The sequence below is a fragment of the Furipterus horrens genome, unplaced genomic scaffold, assembly GCF_987537825.1.
Source record: "Furipterus horrens unplaced genomic scaffold, mFurHor1.1.pri manual_scaffold_5, whole genome shotgun sequence".
Classification (NCBI taxonomy): Eukaryota; Metazoa; Chordata; class Mammalia; order Chiroptera; family Furipteridae; genus Furipterus; species Furipterus horrens.
Window position 1 is genome coordinate 156,603,384 of NW_028327175.1, and position 21,237 is coordinate 156,624,620.

General features: G+C 35.7%; 1 protein-coding gene across 1 annotated transcript in view; it reads right to left on the minus strand.

Moving 5' to 3' along the window:
- Window positions 1–21,237, minus strand: part of CTNNA3 (catenin alpha 3) — a 1,620,658-nt gene that overhangs the window by 30,154 nt on the left and 1,569,267 nt on the right. Inside the window, exon 17 of the mRNA XM_090278091.1 lies at window positions 15,208–15,342. Within this exon, the coding sequence (XP_090134217.1) occupies window positions 15,208–15,342 (135 nt within the window). The remainder of the gene's footprint in view (window positions 1–15,207; window positions 15,343–21,237) is intronic.

The following is a 21,237-nucleotide window of genomic DNA, read 5'->3' on the forward strand; positions in this document are numbered from 1 at the left end:
TCTGTTCCATTATAACTCATCATCCAGAAAAAGGCATTGCCAGGTAAATGGTGGAGGGCAGTAATTAAGGGGGAAGGAGAGCAGAGTTTTGCAGCAGCGTCCCCTAGATATTGTGCAGAGAGTTAGAATGCAAACTAAGGCATTCAGCTCATATGTCCACACATTTTAAGTCATTTAGCTAGTGTATGAAATGTTTCAGATTGTCCCAGGGATATAGACAGGAAACTAAATATTGACTGAGCAAGAGCTTAAATGAGAGACCTAATTAAATTAAATGGTACAAACGGGAGGCTTCTTTCATAGACTCCAGTAATTGCTTAAAACACAAAAGAGATCAAATAAAGGTCACAAGGTGTAGTAATAACCAAGCAGATGTATGCAGGGAGACACAGGGAAGACATGAACATAGATGTGATCAAAAGTTCAAAGGCCATCACTAGCTGAGTTCTGATTGGATGTTGGCATGACGATAATTAATCAGGAGGGCCTTTTAGGTAAAGTCTGAGTCTGACACAGGCATCAGCACGTTAGTTTTAATTTTACTTTAATGACTGGCTCTGTGCAGAAATGCCTTAGGATAATTCCTTTTCCTTGGAAGAATATGATTAAGAGCTCATGAAGAATAGGTGTAATACTGAGCTCTAAAAACACTGTGTTTCAAGTTCCACACCAGAAAGGAGTGAGTGTGAAGGACAATAATGATGATGCTCGTGTACTCTGAGTTGGCTATTTCAGAATGCAATGCTGGAGATAACGGATAGCATGTATATTAAATAGTCAGATAAAGAAGGACTCTGATAAGCCAGTATTACTAAATGTTGTGACTGGCAGAGCCTCTCTTTGATAAGAGAAAACTGGACGATGTAGGTGGAGAAGGAGGAAAAAGGGACAGAACTCCTCCCTTGTTGTTAAGCTCCCTGAGCCTTAGTTTCTCATTTGTAAAATGAAGATAATAGTGGGACTTACCTCTGAGCATTGTTGTGTGTATAAAATAATTAATACATGTAGGGGGTTAAAAATGATATCTGGTAATCAAAAGCTCAATAAAGGTTAGTTACCATTGTTGTTATCATTAATCTTATCATAATCATCACAGAAGTAAAGAGTAAGAACCTTGTTTTAAAAGTCCCGTTTGCTGAAAGTGTGAGTGTGGACCCTAAATCTGTTCCATTTTCCATTTTTGCTAAAGCTTCCGTGCCCCTCGGCTGGAAATGTTAGCATTATGTGTATTTGCTTTGGAACAGAGAACTGTGTTTAGATTGTGCCCTACCTCTTAATAGCTTTGTGATCTTGGAGAAGTTGCTCAATCTCTTTCAGTTTCCGTTTCCATATCTATAAAACACTAATACTACTACTTCATAGGTCTTTTTTTTTTTTTTTTGGTGGGGATTATGAAAGCAAATGAACATTAATAAGAACTCTATTTCATGTATATACACAAAAAGACATACACATATATCACATATGGGCTCTACACATATGAACTACACTCATGTGTGTATGCACTCATACACATGAACACACATACCACCTTTTATTCATTTAACTCTAAATAGAATCACAGAAATTTTTAGCTTGATGAAACCTAGCCATTCATTCATTCTTGCTATCTCTAGTAAGTCTCTGTCTCATTCACGTTCACACACTCTCCAGGCAGCATGTTTATGCATCTATACTTATACTATTCCTTAATTCAAAGAAACCTTTCCTGATTTATGACTAAAAACTTTATCTTGAATTTTAGGAAAATTTATAGTTTCAGTTTGGTTACATAGCCCGTTTCTTCTCTCCATCTAAGCAAATTCTTCTAATTCTTTATTATTTTTTATTATTTAGCTCAAATTGTCTTTTAAATTCTTTAGATGATTTAAATCAGAGTTCTTGCTTTGCTGCAGATATTTGGCATCTATTGACCTCAACATTTACTTGTTTATTCATTCTGCACTGCTCTTAAACATTTCTGCCCATGCTATCAGAAATCTTAATCTTGCCAAATGCCTCCCCTATATCTTTGGGTAGTTGAAGTTTTACCCTTTAGTGCAATTCAATAAATATGAATATGTGACATTGCATAAACACTCTAATGTTGAATAAAAATATCTCTATGCCTGATTTTTTTTCAAATCTGAAGCCTAATGTCTCCATTAGCATTGGCAACAAGTAAATTAAAGTCCAAGTATCAATCTGAAGATCTTTTACCTTGTGCTGAAAACACTTAAGGATATCCTAAGACTGACTTTGTACATGTCTTCCATTACTCATCAGCCACATATGGCCCAAACTCTAACCTTGGTTTAGAAGCAAAGATGATTGTTCTTTCTCAAAGCCAATGTCAAGTGCTGCCGCTAAAACAGAGATGGGCAATAAGCCATTTTATGGTACACAGAGGAATTATCCCATTGAAAGGAGAACATTTTCCTAGGCTTCTTCCTTTAAACTTAATTTGAAATACATTTTTATAACCATTAGATGAAACATATCAATGAATAATATGACTTCATGATAGTTATCATTATCCCAAGTTAACTACTACTCTTACTACTACTTCTGCTAGCGAATATTTCATGAACATCTACTATATGCTAGAAATATGAGTCTAGATTTAAAATGTTTTATCTTTGTGCACCTTACATGCAGGAGTTTGTTACCCTCCTGGAAGGTGTTTATCAGCCAATGAGCAACACCTCTGTCCTTTTCTTTCCTAGTACAGAGATGATGGAGGCTTTAATGAATGATTACAGAAAGTACATAAATTCTAGTTCTGAGTAACAACATAGAGAAAAGCTGCCTACCGACCTATATCAAGCTGAAATGTGAGCAAAAGGTAAAATTTTGTTCTTATAAATCATTGAGAATTCGGAGCTGTTTATGATGACAGCAGAACCTAACCTAATTTGACTAATTTGGTGTTATTGACTAGAGAAACCTCTCTTAGTTTTTTTTCAGTGGTAGATATTCTCTTTCATGTTATGTGATAAGAGAACCTGAGGCTAGACTAAAAATAATTTTTCTTCGTACAGAAGAAGAGTGGAGTTTTACTCTACATCTGATTAAAAGTATAATACACTTAAAACTTTCATGAAAAAAAATGTCAATTTTATCATTAGCAATAAGAAATACTACCATGTGCACACTAACACAGACTAGTTGCTCAATGCTTGCAATGTATGACTAATATCTAAAGGGTATGCATGCCTTTTGAAAAAACATAGAACTCAGTAATACAATTCAACCATGAATTGCCTGTGACCCATGGCTTGACCAAAAACTTTCTCTAGACATAACTTAATGAACTTGTGCCCCTATGGCTATCAGAGTGTTATTTTTTTTATCAGCTACATCACCAAAAAGCAACATTTCTTGACCATATTATCAAAACTCCCTGCTAAAAAGGCTTCACTAAATTGAGATTTAATGTTATAACTTCAGGTTTTATTGAGGGTCAATGTAAGAAATGTCAATTTGAACATTTATGTCCTCCACAGATCCCTAGGTTAGGACATCATTCATCATATTACCAATTGTTACACAAGTAATGACTACACGCAATAAAAATCTCTTTAAATTTAAAGGTTGATAAATACTTTTTCTCTCAAAATAAATGTCAGTGCTGTCTACACTCAAGCAATGACAACTAAGTAATAGTTACTTATTAATTTTCAGTTTACTATAACTAGAGAAACTGATTTACCCAAAAGGTAGGTAACAACCAATTCTTTTTTTAAAAAAATATCTTTACACCTGTTTTTATTTTTAGTTCCTATTTTTATATTTTTCTTGAATAATAAAACTGCTACAAATTTCAGAAGCATAAAAATACAAAATCTATTTTTAAATTAATATTTGCGAAGATTTTTTATATTTTGCTTGTTTTTTTCTTTCTAACTGAGTTCCTTGAGAACCAGGACCTGTTTACTCATCTCCGTGTTGGTTGTTTCAGGGCAGCCAAATGAGAATAAATATATGTTCGTGTGGAACAATACAAAGAGCTCTGAAACTAGAGCCTGGATTCATACTTTCCCTTCATCACTTGCTAACCATATGACATTTGGCAAGTCATGTTCATTTATTAACCTTAGTTTTCTTGTCAACAAAATACCACAAGTTTAATTGTAGCACTGTTGAGAGGATAAAATAATATATATATATATATATATATAAATGTTTGAATACAAGTGCAGTATTCACCAAATGCAGCAAATTCTACCATCACCTCTTTCTCATCCAAAAAGAACGTGACAGTAAAGAGCACAATGATCATTTATCTCTTAAGTAGGTTCCTTTGAAGAGAGCTTTAAAAAAGTCATGCATGTAGTTATCTGAAGGTCTATTCTCAGGAGAAGAGTATAGATGGAGAAAAAAGAGGGCGGATGAGAGTAGAGATAAATAAGAATATTATTAGCTTCAGCCAGAGAGCAGTTCTGGCCTGATTTCATAGGGCCCGTGAAATTGCACAGCAGATTGCTTCTCGGCCTTTTGGTTAAGTCCAAGTGAAATTGCACAGCAGAGTTAGTTCCACCTTGAGTCAAGGAGTCTGACTTTTTGTATTCCCCACTCAGCCACTGGCTGCAGGCTTCCAGGGCATGAGTGGTGGTGGTGCATAACCACCCAAGCAGGGTGATTCCTGTTCGGCTGAGGACAATTATCCAGAGAAGGGAGCCACTGTGAGATGTCCGCAGCCAACACTTACAATGCTGGGAGTTGGGTGAACTACCAGGTGAGGGAATCTAGCAGCAGTAGCAACATCCATAACATCATTATTAGCTTTTCCTTTATTTTTCTCTTTCTCTAAGCCAATAGTTCTTACCCAGAGCAAATTCTGCATTTGGCAGTGTCAGGGGACACCTTTGGGTATCACAACTGAGTTGGGGGTTGGGGGACACTGGCACCTAGCGGGTAGTCTAGGGGTGCTGCTAATCATTCCACAATGCATAGGACAGCACCCTTTTCCAATAATTATCAAGCCCAAAATTCCAAATGCCAACAATGCCAAAGATGATAAACTTTGGAATAAACAAATATTTAAAGTCAATGTTTATTATTCATTACAGAATTTATTGATTTTCTATTAATATCATTCAGACTTTACTAATCAAAGGAAGAAAATGTGAGATTGTATTGATTTTACTAAGAAAACAGAAACACGGCACAAACACACCCTCATGGGAAATTTTATCTTGTGAATACAACTAGTATTACTTTATAATCTGCAACAAGCAGCATGAATTCAGCATAAGTTGTGGACTGAAATGGATACTTTTGCAAAGGTTATCCATACGGTCTTGTGCTGTTTTGCACAGCTGCTTTCAGTTCTGCTTTTACCCACACTTTTATGGATTTTGATGCCAGCACTTTGCTCTCCTGGAATCTTTAGATCCCTGATTTTTATTTCCTTTCCCTTTTCTTCAGTGCTTTTTCTCCTTGGCTTCCAACTGAACTCATAAACATCAGGATGTTTGCATCCAGCTCTGCTCTTCCTTCAGTGGCACTTTGCCTAATGGGGACTCTGGCACATCCCGCAGCTGTCAACTCTGTCTGCTCACTTTCACGGCCTCTCCTTCCACCTCTTGAAATTCTGTGGTTCAGACTGGTTAGCACATGATAGAAAACATTAATCCTCTTTCTTCTTTTCTAAGGATTGATAAAAATTATGCTACTTTTTTCTCAAACAGGAACAGGTTTTTTTCCTAAGTCTTAAATTCTTTCAATATTTTCAGTTTTAATAATATAAAACTATTTGGCATACAAATAAGAATATGACAATTATTATAATGTATGAAACTCTCCCATCACTATTATATTTTCCTCTGCCCCTCCATTTCTTTCCTTATCAACCTTTGTAAGTGTGTGTGTGTGTGTGTATGCCTCATCCAGATATTTTTTCTTCTCTCTTAATTGCACAGAGGATCTAATTTCACAAAACATATCACTGCTGTTCTGTGAGAGATACCAAAACAGTCTTAGCAAAACCATGTCAAATCAATCCTTTAATCATGAAACAATATAGTATACCATTTTGATATACAGGTCTCACTTTCCTTTAGATAAAAAATTAATAGGTGATCCCTAAAGCCTCAGATCTCATTCTCACTGATGTACATGAAGCAAAATTCTAGCAGCACATTTTGAAAACAAATCAAAACAAAACTATTTGCTACTTCATATTTTAATTTGTCACTTAGGATGCAGAGGACAATTTTGGAAAGTAACTGTGAAAGGAAAGAGACAGGCAAAGGAACAAGATCAAGGGCTCTAGAAAGATGGTTGAATAGGAAACACCAGAAATCTGCCCCCCTCGCCACACCACAACTGTGCTGGTGAAATTGTCTGATGTAACTATACAGGAACTCTGGAGTCTATTAAAGATCTGCAACTTCCAGAGGGAGGCTTAGAAGGTACATTATGTTTAACTTATATCAATTTCTGCTCTTAGCACAGTACTAGCTATCTATCGCCCACACTTCAGCCACCTGTCAGGCAGCTATGCTGTGTTCCTGAAGCAGCTTTCCTACAACTTGTAAGAGCCAGGGTGAGAGGACCCTGTCCTCCAAATATCAGGACTCTGTAACCTGATCACTGGTTGCTGTTTTCTATCACAGAGATGCAGAGGAAGAGGCAGTGGTCATTGCTGTTCCCTCTACCCTTACTGCTACAAGCACCTCCCAATATGGCTAAAGTGACTTCTAGGGGATTAAAGGCCCAGGGCCTTTTTTACCTCCTTCAGTTTTCCCTTTCTTGCCTTTTGGAAGCCAGACATCAAGGACTAGGACATTCAAAAATAACCACATATGCAGGGGAAATTATAAAGTCACTGTGCATGCCCAGGGGAAAATGCGGGGTTAGAAAAGATGTGAAAAAACTTTTGGGCTCCACTACAGGCTGATTCGTGGCACAGATAGCCTTAAACAATCAAAAAGTGAAACAAAACAAAACAAACCCACAAAAACAAAAAGGTAGCAAAGAAAAAAAGCAAACCCTGGGAAAGGAAAAACATCTGATTGAATTTCAGAGTTAACATAATATTAGATTCAAATATCCAGTTTTCAAGAAAAAAAAGCATATAATATACAAAGAAACAGGCATGTTTCATTTAACAGAACAAAATAGAAAACAAGAAGAAACTGCCAATAAGAAAGGTTTAATGTCATATCTACAAGAAAAGGATTTTAAGGCAACTATATTAAAGTTGCTCAAAGAACTAAAGGAAGGCCCTGGCTGGATAGCTCAGTATGTTAGAGCATCATTCCAATACTCCAAGGTTGCAGGTTTGATCCCTAATCAGGGTGTGAACAAGAATCAGCCAATGAATGCGTAAGTCGAACAACAAATTCAACAACTCCCCCCCTTCTCTCTCTCTCTCTCTCTCTCTCTCTCTCTCTCTCTCTCTCTCTCTCTCTCTCTCTCTCTCTTACTCTCTCTGTAGGTCTCTCTTCCTTCTTTCTCCCTCTAAAATCAATTTTAAAATAAATAAAAGAACTAAAGGAAGACATGACATATGAACAAAACAGAGCTATCAAAAAAGAGATAAAAAACATAAAAATAAACCAAAAAGAAATTTTGGAATTAAAAGCATCATAACTAAAATGAAATAAAAAAATCACTAGAGGGAATCATACAGGTTTGAATAATCAAAAGAATAAGCAAACTTGAAGACTGAACAAAGAAATGAACAAATCTGGGACCAGACAGGAAAAACAAAATGAAAAAAAGTTAACAGGTTCTAAAGGAAAGTGGTGCACATTCAAGTGTATCAATGTAATTATTGTAAGAATCTCAGAAGTGAGAAAGAGAAAAATACGGAAAGCATATTTGAAGAAATAATGTCTGAAAACTTCCCAAATTTGATGTAATACATGAATATAAACATCCAAAAAGCCCAGTGAACACCAATTTGAATGGACTCAAAAAGATTCATACCAAGACACATTATAATCAAAATGCTAAAAGCAAAACATAAAACAAAATTTTTTTGAAACTCACAAGAAGGAAGCAACTCTTTATTCCTAAACATATTTTTTTATTAGAAACTTTGAAGGCCAGAGGGTAGTGAAATGATATATTCAACATGCCAAAAAAAGAATTGTCAATTGGGAATACTATATTCAGCAAAAATCTTTCAAAAGTATAAAGAATAAATTAAAACTTTTTTCAGGTAAACAAAACCTGAGCAAGTGTATTGCCACTAGACCTACCCTGCAAGAAATGCTAAAGGGAGTTCTATAGATTGAAATGATCTTGAAGTGGTGATGCATATATGTAATGAAGTATTACTTGGCCATAAAAAATAATGGAATTTTACCATATGTGACAGCATAGACAGATCTAGAGGGCATTATGCTAAGTGAAGTCAGTCAGAGAAAGACAAATACCATATGGTTTTACTTACATATAGAATCTAAAAAACAAAACAAGCAATCTAACAAAACTGAAGACTTATAGATACGGACAACAGAATGATGGTTGCCAGAGGGAAAGGGGTTTGGAAGACTGGGTGAAAAGGTGAAGGGACTATAAAGTACAAATATATAGTTACAAAATAATCACAGGGACGTAAAGTATAGCATGGGGAATATAATCAATAATATTGTAATAACTATATATGATGCCAGGTGGGTACTGAAAATATCAGGGGAAGCACTTTGTAAAGTATATGATTGTCTAACCACTATGCTGTACACCTGAAACTAATACAAAAACATATTGGATGTAATTGAAAAAGGAAATTAAAAGATTAATCCATTGTGATGGTGGTTTATTTAGATACTATGAGAATGTAGTCTACTCGTCGGCAGCCGTCCGTCTCGAGAGACGATGGTGTAGCTTCTTCAGAGTCCATCTGCACCGCCAAGAATGGCTGTGCAGTCCGACTCGGGAGTGACATGGTATCTGTCTCCTCCCGTGTTGAATCGACATCTTGCGATGACGCTGAAGCTACAGAGCCTGGGCAGGGTAATATGGAGGGTCTGCTGTTGCCCATGCAGCAGACCCCCCCTCTCTTCGCAGCTGAAGGGTCCAAGGGAAAGACGGAGTCGATACAGCTTGGGTTCAGGTGCGCCGCAGGAGTTGCCGGTGTTGACTACAACGTCAAACCGCCTTAGGGACTCCGGCTCCGGATTTTCTGTCGGGGTTTACTCCCTTAGCCTTTCCCCTGAAGAGGTATGCCGCAAGGCAGCGGAGGTTTTTTGGAGTCAGAGTTTTCCTTCTCTGATGTACCCTGACTGGAAGATCGAACCAGCGACACTTAGCTCGCAGGCCGACGCTCAATCCACTGAGCTAAACCAGCCAGGGCAAATGTAGTCTACTACAATGCAATAAACAAGAAAACAGCACCCTCATGACTTTTCTTCTTTTTAAAATATGTTATTTGAATTACTAAGATCCAATTACTTCTTTTTGTCTCCTAACATTAAACAAACACATAGAAAACAGTCTAGTGTTAAGTTTATTGGTAAAGTGTGCTCTTCTCTTTACTTTTTATCCTGGCCCTTCTTTGGATTTCTCTCCCCTTCATTTCTTTCACTGATCTCCATCCCAATTTATAAACCTCTCTGCTGCCTTTAAATCTATAAATGCTTCAGCTAATTTTCCAAATCTTCTTCGCTTTCCTAATTTTCTTGATGACTACCAATGACTGCAGTAAGTTCAGAAAGCTCATTAACTAATTCCGTTAATGTCTTAATATGGCACACACTTTAACCTACTAAGTCATTCTGTATGTACTTGATTGCCTGAGTTCTGCAGGCCCTCATGGCTCTTTTGGTCAATAGCTGTATTGTTGTTATTCCTTTTCATTCCTAATTGAATGCATGCTGCCCCTTGACTTCTGCTAAAACTAAGTTGCAGTTGCTTGGCCAATTTTCAGTCTTGCTGATCTTTCACCCCTGACTGATTAGTTTTACTTATTTACTCAATTTTTAAGATTGTGGCTTTGGCACACCTGCCTCAGGGTAAGAGCACACAGTTAAACACATTAAAAGAAATACAAAAAACATGGTGATTACATAATTAATCAGCTTTAAGTAGTACAAAAAATTGTTGGCCTAAAAACGAGACTTGAGGAAAGGGTAATTTTAAGTTTCAAATCAATTCAAGTTTTGATTTTCTTTTCCTGAATTTTATTTTTTTATATATACAGGCTAGAATATAACAATATTTATTTTTTATGATGAGACACATTTCACAAAGTGTAATAGCTTCTCCATTTGGCACTATGCATAAAGACACTAGAGAAACAACTGATATACTATCTATGAGAGGGCCCTTGGGTGACCAGGTACATTTTAATATTCCTAGAGTTTTATTTTCCTAAATTGGTACATTAACAGGTCAAGGTGGCTGAAAACTGATCTGCAACTGTATGCTTAATTACATAGTTTTAGCATGTTTTGTTATCATCTGCTCAACTAATTTTTACATAGTCCCTCTTTCTTTGAATAATGATAGCCATTGGAAGGCCATGTGGGCTTCATCTGCATGTGATTGGGGGATAACCTGAAGCTGAGTCAGGTTCCATAATGCAGGAAATGTCTTGGTAGAACAGTGTCTAGTATACAGTATACCTGATTGCTATCTCAAATCATTGCTGTTACCTTGCAATATTGAAAAGTGGTTGAATATAAGGACAACTTTACTTTGTTCTTTTGTTAAAGTGAAACTGTGGATATAGCACTCACATCATAATCTTAACAAAAAACTATACTCCTCTTATTTTACCAAAATATGGGATGCATCAGCAAGAAATTCTCCTTCTCTCAGCTACAAACTGTAGGGAAATTTAGTCTGTTTTACCATCTTTCCTCTGTCATTGCATAATCAGTATTCATCCCACTATGGTGTAATTTTTGCTTATGCTATATTATTGATACTGCTTTGGAAAAGATATAAAGATCCAATATGCACTTTAAAGCTCCATCAACCTGAAATTTCTGCATTATTTATAGACATTGGTGACTGTACCTTCAATCAATCAAAAACATTCAAGAACAATACGGTCTAGCAGAAAATTTGCATTAAAAGCAGATAATTTCATATGTGAATACTGGTATGATTTTGGTAATCAAAAGGATACAGTAGAAATTGCTAGCTGCCAACAAATATCTATGCTCTACTGAAACAAAACTGATGCAATTGGGGAAAGCAAAGTGTCCAGATTAACATACACACAAACAAATTTTTATATTTTGTAGCATCCCTTACAATTAAGTATAGCTGCATAATTAAGTTTGGGACAATTATATGTAAAAAAAAAAGCATTTGGAAGGGACTTAAAACGATGTAAGAAATGTTTGTTTCTGTTTCTGTCTGAAGTATAAAAGCTATAGCTAGAGCTAGAGAAGCCATATTTTGACTTGGATAGAAATGAAAGCCAGAAATCAAGGATAATAAAGCAGAAAGACAAAAGTGCCTGTTTTGCTCATGGCTTTGAGAGGCTGCCATAACAATCCTGGGTTGCCCATTCTCATACTTTTTTTTTTTTTTAATGGAAACAGTTAACTTCCAATTCGTTTAAACTGCCACCGCCAAGTCTCTGTATTAAACACAGGCACATTAGAATCACTGTGTGTAGAAAAAGTTTTCTGGATCTCTGTCCCAGTTATATTGTGTCATTCAACATAACCTCAGAGGATGGTCCCATGTATTTATCCATTATATTTCTCTCCTGAGTTTCATAGCCATTTACCCCTTCTCCTGGACCTTCCTCTTTGGGAGCCCCTTAGTCCCTTAAGTTTAAGAAGCAAAACCTTAATGAATTGCCGTACCCTTCCTAATCAGCTTTCTTCTACATACAGTTTTTGGTTAATGATGCAACTATTGAATAAGTTACCAAATCTCAAAACTTTGGAGTTAAATCATTTTTTTTTCCTTCAATCTTAACATTCAACAGATAATTCACTCTAATAACTTCTAACTCAGAATTTTTTTTCTTTCATGGATACACTGCTCTCCATTTTCACTAATGTTGCTTTAATCTAAGTCCTTACTGTTACTCTCCTAGGCTATTAAAAAATATAGTTCCTAAACAGGTTTCTATCTTCCTGTCCCTCCCTCATCTTGTACGGCTGTCGTTGTCTTGTCAAAAACAGTTAAATTCCAAATATATGGATCTATTTATGTCCATCTCTAACTTACATTTTTTTTTTCAATTACTCTCAGTTGCCTGCAGGGTCAGATAAAAATATTGTAAATGGTTCTTTTGAAAGCGCTCAAATTTTGTTTTTAGGTTCTCTTCTATGCCCTGCCCTCCCAATACCAACACCAACAGTACCAAATATAATTGTTTACAGCTATGTCAGTTGCTATTTCCATAAAATTTCTTTTCTTTTTATTATTATTTTATTTCATTTGTGCTATGTACCTTGAATTATTCAGGCCGTTTATGGGGATTTCTCTTGCCCACTTACCACATCAGTGGAATTATTTCCTCACCTCTTACTATGTTGTTTTGGGCACACTACTATTATATAGTTTATTATATTGTTTTGGAGTCATTTTATATATTTAGGAGCATTATATGAACACATTTGACTATCCTGAAGGCAGCTCATCTTTTCATCTCCCAGATGTTCTACAATTCCTGGCACAGAAAGTATACTCAATTCCTTGTAAGTAAAATGTGGAATTTCAGGATAAGTGCTTGCAGATATATCTAAGAATGATTGGAAAATATTCCTTTCTGCTATAAATTCATCTTCTTTACCCTAAATCACAATATCCCAGACCCAGAAAGTGTTCTATTTACTCCAGAAATGCATTTCACTTCTTTTTAGCCAAATATGCTTGCTAAAAGTAATGTTTCATGAATCTGATTCTGAAATACAAACCTTATTTGGTGAACTTTGAATAATATGTAATTTTGAGTACTAAATTTCTGTAATTTTAATGAGCTTTTCTGCTTTAGAAACATGCTTGTTTCTTTCCAGTAGAACTTACAGAAAAAATGATAACTTAGATAGGACTTTCTCAATTTAAAGGAGAAAATAAAAAGATGAGAACTCAGGGTCACAAAAAGATTAAAGAAAATGTGTTTTCTCACACACAAATGAAATATATCTTAATAGGTTTCCGGCACCTACATGCAGGAAGACGGCAGTACAGCATTTAAGAGAGGGTGTGCTCTTATTTTGAGATTTATTGTTTTCTAATGGAAAATGTTGGTGAAATGATGACAAATAGTTTTGAAATTGCAATGCTATTCCTCATTTTATATAATGACTCAGCTTTGAAATTGTAAATCATAAATTCTAAATGGCTCATGCCTAGTCTTTCGGTAAAATGAAAGTTCATGAATTTGAATCATCATACCAAACAGAAAGGAATGCAAACTCAATTCATACATTTGGTGGAAATTATATTTTGGAAGGACAATTCACAGTAATATATTTCAGCAGTAATGTATAGGTTGAACTTTTATCAAGTTTTTTTTTTTGAAAGCTTATCTTTAGCCAACATAAAAAAGTAGCACATAATTTAAAAATAAAATTCATATGGATTTATACCATGTGAATAATGGTGTGTGAAATTAAGAAAAGTAAACAGAAGACAGACTTCAGTCTAAAATATTTTTATATACTTAAAGTATTATAATGTTGAAAAAATGAGGACTGAATGTCTAATAATGCAGACTAAAGATATTATTTTTAAGCGCATATGTAAGTATACACATGCTATGTCTATATATGCATTCCTGTATACATATATATATATATATATGTATATATATATATATATATGTATGTATCCATACACACATTTCTGTAGGAGGTGACGTGGTTGAGCAAAAAGGAAAAACGACTCATGGACATGGACAACAGAGTGGTAATTGCTGGGAGGAGGAAGGTGTAAGAGAACTAAACGGTAATAAAAAATATATAAGAAAGATTAAATTAAAAAATACATTTTCCTCTGAAAAGAGTCAGGACAACAATACTGCATAGCGTGTGTTGGTTTGTAAGTTCCTTTTGTTGTTGTTGTTTGTTTGCAAAATATGAAGGAAACTAAATTTTTTTACCTCTGATAATAACTACATATAATTTCCAAGTTATTTAATTTTTATTTGTGCACTTTACTTTCATCATAGATTCAAGGTTGTCCTCCTGAACAGAGAAGAAATAGGTCTTTAAAGTTAAATCCCAGTTCTGACATTTACTTGTATGACCCTGGGGAAGCTATTTAACCTTTTTGAATTTCATTTTTTCAAATGTTAAAGTAAGCAAAACAAGCAAATAAACAGTGTGGCATGCTATTGTGAAGGTTAAATAAGATAAAATATAGACAGGAAATAAGGCTTAGTTCCCTGTCCTCAACCCTTGATGGTAATTAATCCTTTGCTTGCATTTTTGTAAATACATTCTTTTTAGTAATCTTAGTTGCATTGTGGGCAAGTCCAGTGTCAGGCTATGGAGGTCTTGGATGTCACAAATTTCTAAATATGCTATCATTTAAAAAAATTTGTCTTCATAAATGTAAGTTCCTATAACATTTTTGATGTTTCACTTTAACTTAAATTTATAATCTTGATCCATGTCCTTCTCAAAGTCACTGATAACTGAATTCACTGTAGATATAAAATAAGTTATTACCATACCCACTTTAAAGCAATGATATACTGTTATTAAAAATGATTAGAAAAGTTAGACATTATTTCTACCATGGTCATTTTATAGCAGATTGAAATTCAGGGTCAGCAAAGAATTTATGAAAGTTCCTCTAAATCTATAATGTTCTATCATATTCCACTTCTACAATTCCATTTGGAAATAATAGTTTTCAAAGCCTGCATTTCTATGATATTGAAATAAATAATGGGAAAATGAATATACATCAGTAATCATAAAACAATTATTTTAATTTGCAATGCCATATGCATTTACTTTATGAAAATTATAGGGTTCAATTCAGAGTTCCATTTGTACTATTTCTGAAGTCTGAAAATCATGCTCTAAGTTAATATTTATTTTGTAACTAAGTGGCTTACAAAACCTGATTTATTCTAAAATCTCAGAAGTAAATAAAAGCAAGTTGTACTTATTTACCATATCTTGAAGAAATCTGGCAAGATTTCTCACTAGTTTATGTGCAATTTTTTACACTCCAATTGAGTTGGAAACTTACAGGGACCTATAACTTTTGGTAGGGTAAAGAGGAATGTAGCTGCTTGGTTTTCAACATTTTCTATATGTGATGACATTGGTTCTGAGCAGTACTCACAGCTGACATGATGAGCTCCCCCCCCAGGCTCTGGATCTCAGCTTTAACTTGACTGCAGATTTTCAGTTGGTGAGAGTAGAATTTAATCTGTTCCAGGTAGGCTAACAAGTCCTGTTTGCATGATGGATCTGGACACTAAATATGCATAAAAAATAAAAATGGAAATAGCAAAATGAATAATATGTAGATCAAGGAGAATAAATATTGACAATTGCAGGTAAGTTATAAGGCAGCAACTTTATTTTCACAGAGTCCCAATTCTCAGACCAAGCCCGTATAAATTCTGACGTGCTTCTGCTGTTAAAAGTTTATTCATGTTTTGATTTAATTACTTTGATATACAAAAAATAAATAGCAAGGAAATCTCCAGACATGCAGAGGTACATAAAATATTGCAATTAATTTAATGAAAAGATTAGAAGTGTTCAGAATACATTTTTAGGTAAACCTAAAAATATATGTATTTAAAATACAATTATTTGACTTCTGGCGAAGATGGAGGCATAGACAGACAGGCTGTATCTCCCTCCACAACTAAGAAGGAATACAACTATCTCATAACTAAAAACAACCAGAAGTTTCTTAAAATCAAAGTGCATGGAAGTCCTGCAAACAAGGATATAAAGAAGAAATACTCATCCAGACAGGTAGGAGGGGCGGAGCCTGGGTGGAGAGGACACGGTGTGATGGTGGCAGCAGTGGCAACAGCAGCAGGGCAGCAGGAAGTGCAGTTACACATTTTAAAAAGTCAGGAGGGACACCTGGGGAGCATTTCCAGCTCCTCACCAGAGCAGCTCACTGTCCCAGCTCTGGGGAAAATCAAGCCTCATTGCTTTTGACTGTGAAAACCAGTGGGGGTTGAGACAGAGGCAGAAACTGCCTGTCTCTCAGCAGAATCCACTTGTTTAAAGGGCCCCCACAGACCTAGACCATCCACAGACCCACCCACTCTGTGAACGACAGCCAGGGTAGCAGCTAGAGGACAGCCAGTCCGGTGCAGAAGTGGGAAAAGTTCCTGGAACAGGGGTTAGTGCTGGGCAAGTGGCATTGTTCCTTCTCAGACCCCTCCCCACATACAGCTCCACAACATGATGAAACAGGTCGCCTGTTACTGATGAATACCTAAAGCTCCGCCCCTTACAACATTGTAAGAGCAACAGCTCTGCCTGGGACATGGGAGCAAACAAACACAGAAGACTTCCAGCCAATATGGAGGCATACACTGACACGCTCCATCTTTCTCCACAACTAAGGAGGAATACAACTACCGCAAAACCAGCAATAACCAGAAATTCCAGAAAATAAATGGAAGTCCTAGGTATGAAATTATAAAGAAGTGGTGCTCGTCCAGACAGGTAGGAGGAGCAAAGCCGGGAAGGAGAGGTCAAGCTGTGCTGTCTGTGGCAGCAGCAGTGACGGCGGCAGGACAGCGGTAAGCACAGACATCCATATTTAAGGGGAGGTGAGAAGTGCCTGGGGAGCACGCCTGGCTGCAGAAAAGACCTGTAAGCTTGTGATTCCAAAGCCAGGGAAGGCAGACCTCCATTGTCTTGGACTGTTAGGCCCAGTGGGGATGGGAATGGAGGAGGAAGTTCCCAGTCTCTCAGCGGAGAGTGAACGGCAGGAATCCATCTTGGACCCCCAATCCCCAGGAAATGCCTGGTTGTGACGAGTGCACAAAGCTCCACCCCCTATAGTGTAGGAGGTGTGACAACCCTGCCCAGGAAGCAAAGGTAAACACAAAATGGTCAGGATGGCACAGATCATGATAGAGATCCAGTGACGCAGATGACCAGACGGCAAATTTCTAATCTAACGAAGCAGCAGATAGGAAATCTTTCTGAGGCATGGTTCAGAGCTTTGCTTATAAAATTGCTTACAGACCTCACAGCAGATCTTAAACAAGACAGGGAAGGAATGAAGTTTAGTCCTGCTGAAATGAACGAAAACACATATGAAACTAGTGGTGAGGGCAAGAAAACCAGGGATCAAATCAACAAATTGGAACATAGGGAAGGAACAAACAGTCAACCAGAGCAGAAAGAGGAAACGAGAAGTGAGGAATATGAGGAGAGGCTCAGAAACTTATCGGACAGCTATAAGCGGGCCAACATCCAAATCACAGGGTTGCCAGAAGGTGAAGAAGAAGAACTAGTAATTGAAAAAGTATGTGAAAAAATAATGAAGCAGAACTTCCCGAACTTGGGGAAGGAAATAGACTTACAGGTCCAGGAAGCACAGAGAGTTCCAAAAAAACTAGACCCAGGGAGAACCACACCAAGACACATTATAATCAAAATATCAAAAATTAAGGCTAAAGAGAGAATCTTAAAAGCAGTAAGAGAGAAGAAGGGAATTATATACAAAGGGGTCGCAATAAGACTGTCAGCTGATTTCTCAAAGGAGACTTTACAGGCAAGAAGGGACTGGCAAGAAATATTCAAAGTAATGAAAAGCAAAAACCTACAACCACGATTACTCTATCCAGTGAAGCTGTCATTCAGAATAGAAGCACAGATAAAGTGTTTCCAGGACAAAGTAAAACTGAAGGAGTTCATCAGATCCAAACCACTGTTATATGAAATGTTCAAAAGACTTGTTTAGGAGAAAGGGGATCAAAACTATGAACATTAAAATGAAAACTGTATCACGACAACCAAAAACAGAAGCTAGGGAACCAAAACAAAGGCAAACTAAGTAGGCAACAAGAATGTGAAAAGAATTATAGGTATGGGGAACATTATGGGGGGGAGGTCAGCAGAAAGGGGGTGGGGGGAAAGGAAGGGAGATGGTACAGGAATTAGGCATAGGAGGAAGTGGAGTAGACAGGAAGAGGTTGAGAAGAACTATATGCACAACCAATGGGCATGGACTAAGTGGGGGGGACAACTGGAAGGAGGAATGTCACTGGATGGAGGGGAACAAAGGGAAAATAAATTGGGAGAACTGTAGCAGCATAATCAATAAAGCATATGAAAAGAAAAAGATACAATTATTTATTTATTTCACCTAGAGCTGCAATTAGAACACTCCTCCCAACTTACAGTTGTGCATTGCCTGTGTTTTATTTATCTGGGCATAAAAAAAAATATCCAAGCAACTATATATTATCTTCTCTCCAGCATTTAATGCTCTTAGCTATTACAGACAAAAGAAATCATTTCACTTAAGAGCTGTGTACCTACCTGGAGCAAAGAAACAAAGGGTACCCTCTTTTTTAGAGATGTATTAAATTTCTTTACCAAAAGTCTCCTATATTATATTATGTTCTATAAGGAACTGTCTAGAGTACAGCTTTGAGCTTCATCATAATGTGAAAAATGTCTGCGGTCAGTGTTAATATGTGTGTCCTTTCTCATATGCAATTATAGAAGATGATTTGTAATTCCCAATAATTTAATTCTACCTTAGATACATTTTCATAAGGATGCTAAAATATGGAGAATAATTCTATGCAAGGATACTTATTGCAGCATTACTTATAATAGCAAAAATTGAAAATAAATGTCCTATAATAGTTGAAAGATTAAATGAGAATGATCTTTATATAATGTGACATTATATAGTCAACAAACCAGTATTTTCAAAAGATGTGGAAAATGTTTTAGGAAGGTGAAAAAGCTCAGTATTTAAAATTTAATATACTACCTTAATTAAATTGTATAATAACATGTTTGCATTTGCGTTTAAAATTTTGTTACAAAGAAATAAATATATGAAAATGTAAATTAACAATGTCAACAATTTTTATTTTCTATTTTACATATCTAAATGTATTTTTACATTTTATATATAAATGTAAAATTTATAATTATAAAAATGGTATCATAAAAGCTTTAATTCTAATGAATTACAATGCAAAATAAAATATAAGAAAAAAGGTAGGATTAAGACCAGAAAAATTTCCCATACATTTCTGCTTTATCTAGTAGTGGATAAACAGGAGTGTTACTGGAATTGCCCTGACCAAAGTGGCTCATCTGGTTTGAGCATTGTCCTGTAAACGAAAAGGTTGTGGATATCATTCCTGGTCAGGACACATGCCTAGGTTGCAGGTTTGGTCTCTGGTCAGGGACGTGTGATGTTTCTCTCCCTCTATTTCCTTCCTTTCCCTCTCTCTAAAATCAGTAAGTATGACTTTAGATCGTATTTGCTGAATCGACTTGTCTACATAGCTCCAGAATTTGTGAACAAGACGAAAACATGTGACCTTTGAGTAAAAGTTAATCACCCAATGTAGCAAAGGAATAAATTGTTCTGCAGAAATACTATCAGTCTGCTAGATAGGCACGGTTATATGAAATGATATAAAGATACATGATAACCAGCAGAGAGACAATTAGACAAGATGGTAGAGCGATCCTGACTTTAAAAGTGTTTTTAAATTTTTAGACAAGGAAGTAAGGGTAATTCACCAAATCTCCCAGGAAGGACTAAATTAAGACAAAGAAGAAGGATAAGTGTATGTGTGGATGTGTGGCGGGGGTGGGGGGGTGGGGGAAGGGTGGTGAAGAGGAAGGAAGAGGAAGAAAAGAGGAAGAGGAAGGAAGAGGAAGAGAAGAGGAAGAGGAAGGGGTTCCTCTAATGTACAGCTGATAAATACAAAATTTAAAAAGTATAATACTTTCCTCATGATTGAAGAGCTTATACCAAAGCCACTATTGAATCCCCATCTATTTGCTTTCAAATCTATTTTATTTTAAATCACTAAACTTAAGAAAATTTGGAATGTATTTATTTTTCATCACAGAATACTGCAGATTATGTAGTTTCAAAGAAAAAAAATGTCCTGGTAAAACTATGTCTCCAGCACTGTGTTGAAGTAAAGAGTGCTTAGAGTTTCTTCAAAGACCAACATTATTTAAAATTACCTAATGAAAGGCGAGTCATCTAATTGTTTTATCATGACAAGAAATTGATCTTTGCTATTTCCTATGTGTCTAGTACTATGCTATGTTCATTACATACATAATTCTAATACAGTGCCATTTTACTTAGTTCTAGATTTGATTTTTCTTTTTAATTAAATTTATTGGGGTGACATTGATTCATAAAATGAATATTGCATTGTGTGCCCACCATCCAGAGTTTATTCCTCTTCTGTCATCGAATATTTGAATCCCTTTACTCTTTAGTATCCACCCGCCATCTTTCTGGTAACCACCATACTGTTGTCTATGTCTTTGAATTTTTGTTTGTTTTTTCTTTTTTGTTCATGTGTTGTTTTCGATTTTATATCCCACATATGAGTGATATCATATGGTTCTTGATTTTTTCTTTCTGATTTATTTCACATAGCATGATTGGATAAAGATGTGGTATGTATATATAAGGTCATACTACTCAGTTATAAGAAAAGATGAAATGCTGCCATTTGCAACAACATGGATGGATCACAAGAACATCATGCATACTCATCTAATTATTGTCATTTTGCACATTTGCAAACTACATTTTGATAGAGTATATACTTTGTCTAAAGACTTGAATTAAGTTTTTCTGTACCATGATCTCTTCTACATGACATTCATTGAAAATGTAATTTTCTTTGTTCTTACTAATAGTTTTAACTATTCTTTGTTCTTATGGATGAACTCAATGATAATCTCTGACACATATAGTGTTTTATCTGTTGTATGCTATTCCCGGTATCTTACTTATATTAACCTTTTAAATAACCACACAACTCCATGAGGTAGGTACTATTGTCCCCATTTATCAAAGAAAAAAAATTGAGGAAGAGAGAGGTTAATAGACCATTTCAATTAATAAATGGTAGAGCTGCTATTCAAACTGACATGATCTGGCTATATTTAACTTTCCTCTACAACCAAGGAACAGTATCAGTCTTCTTGCCAGTTTTATCTTATATGGTAAAAAGTAAATTGTCACTTTGATTTATAAAGCTTTTAATTGACACTCTTATCTGTAAATTGTGAGATTAATGTGGATTTTTTTTCTTAAATACCAGCACCACTATATAACATCTGAAAAAATTGAACTTGCAAAATATTAATTAGATTTTTAACC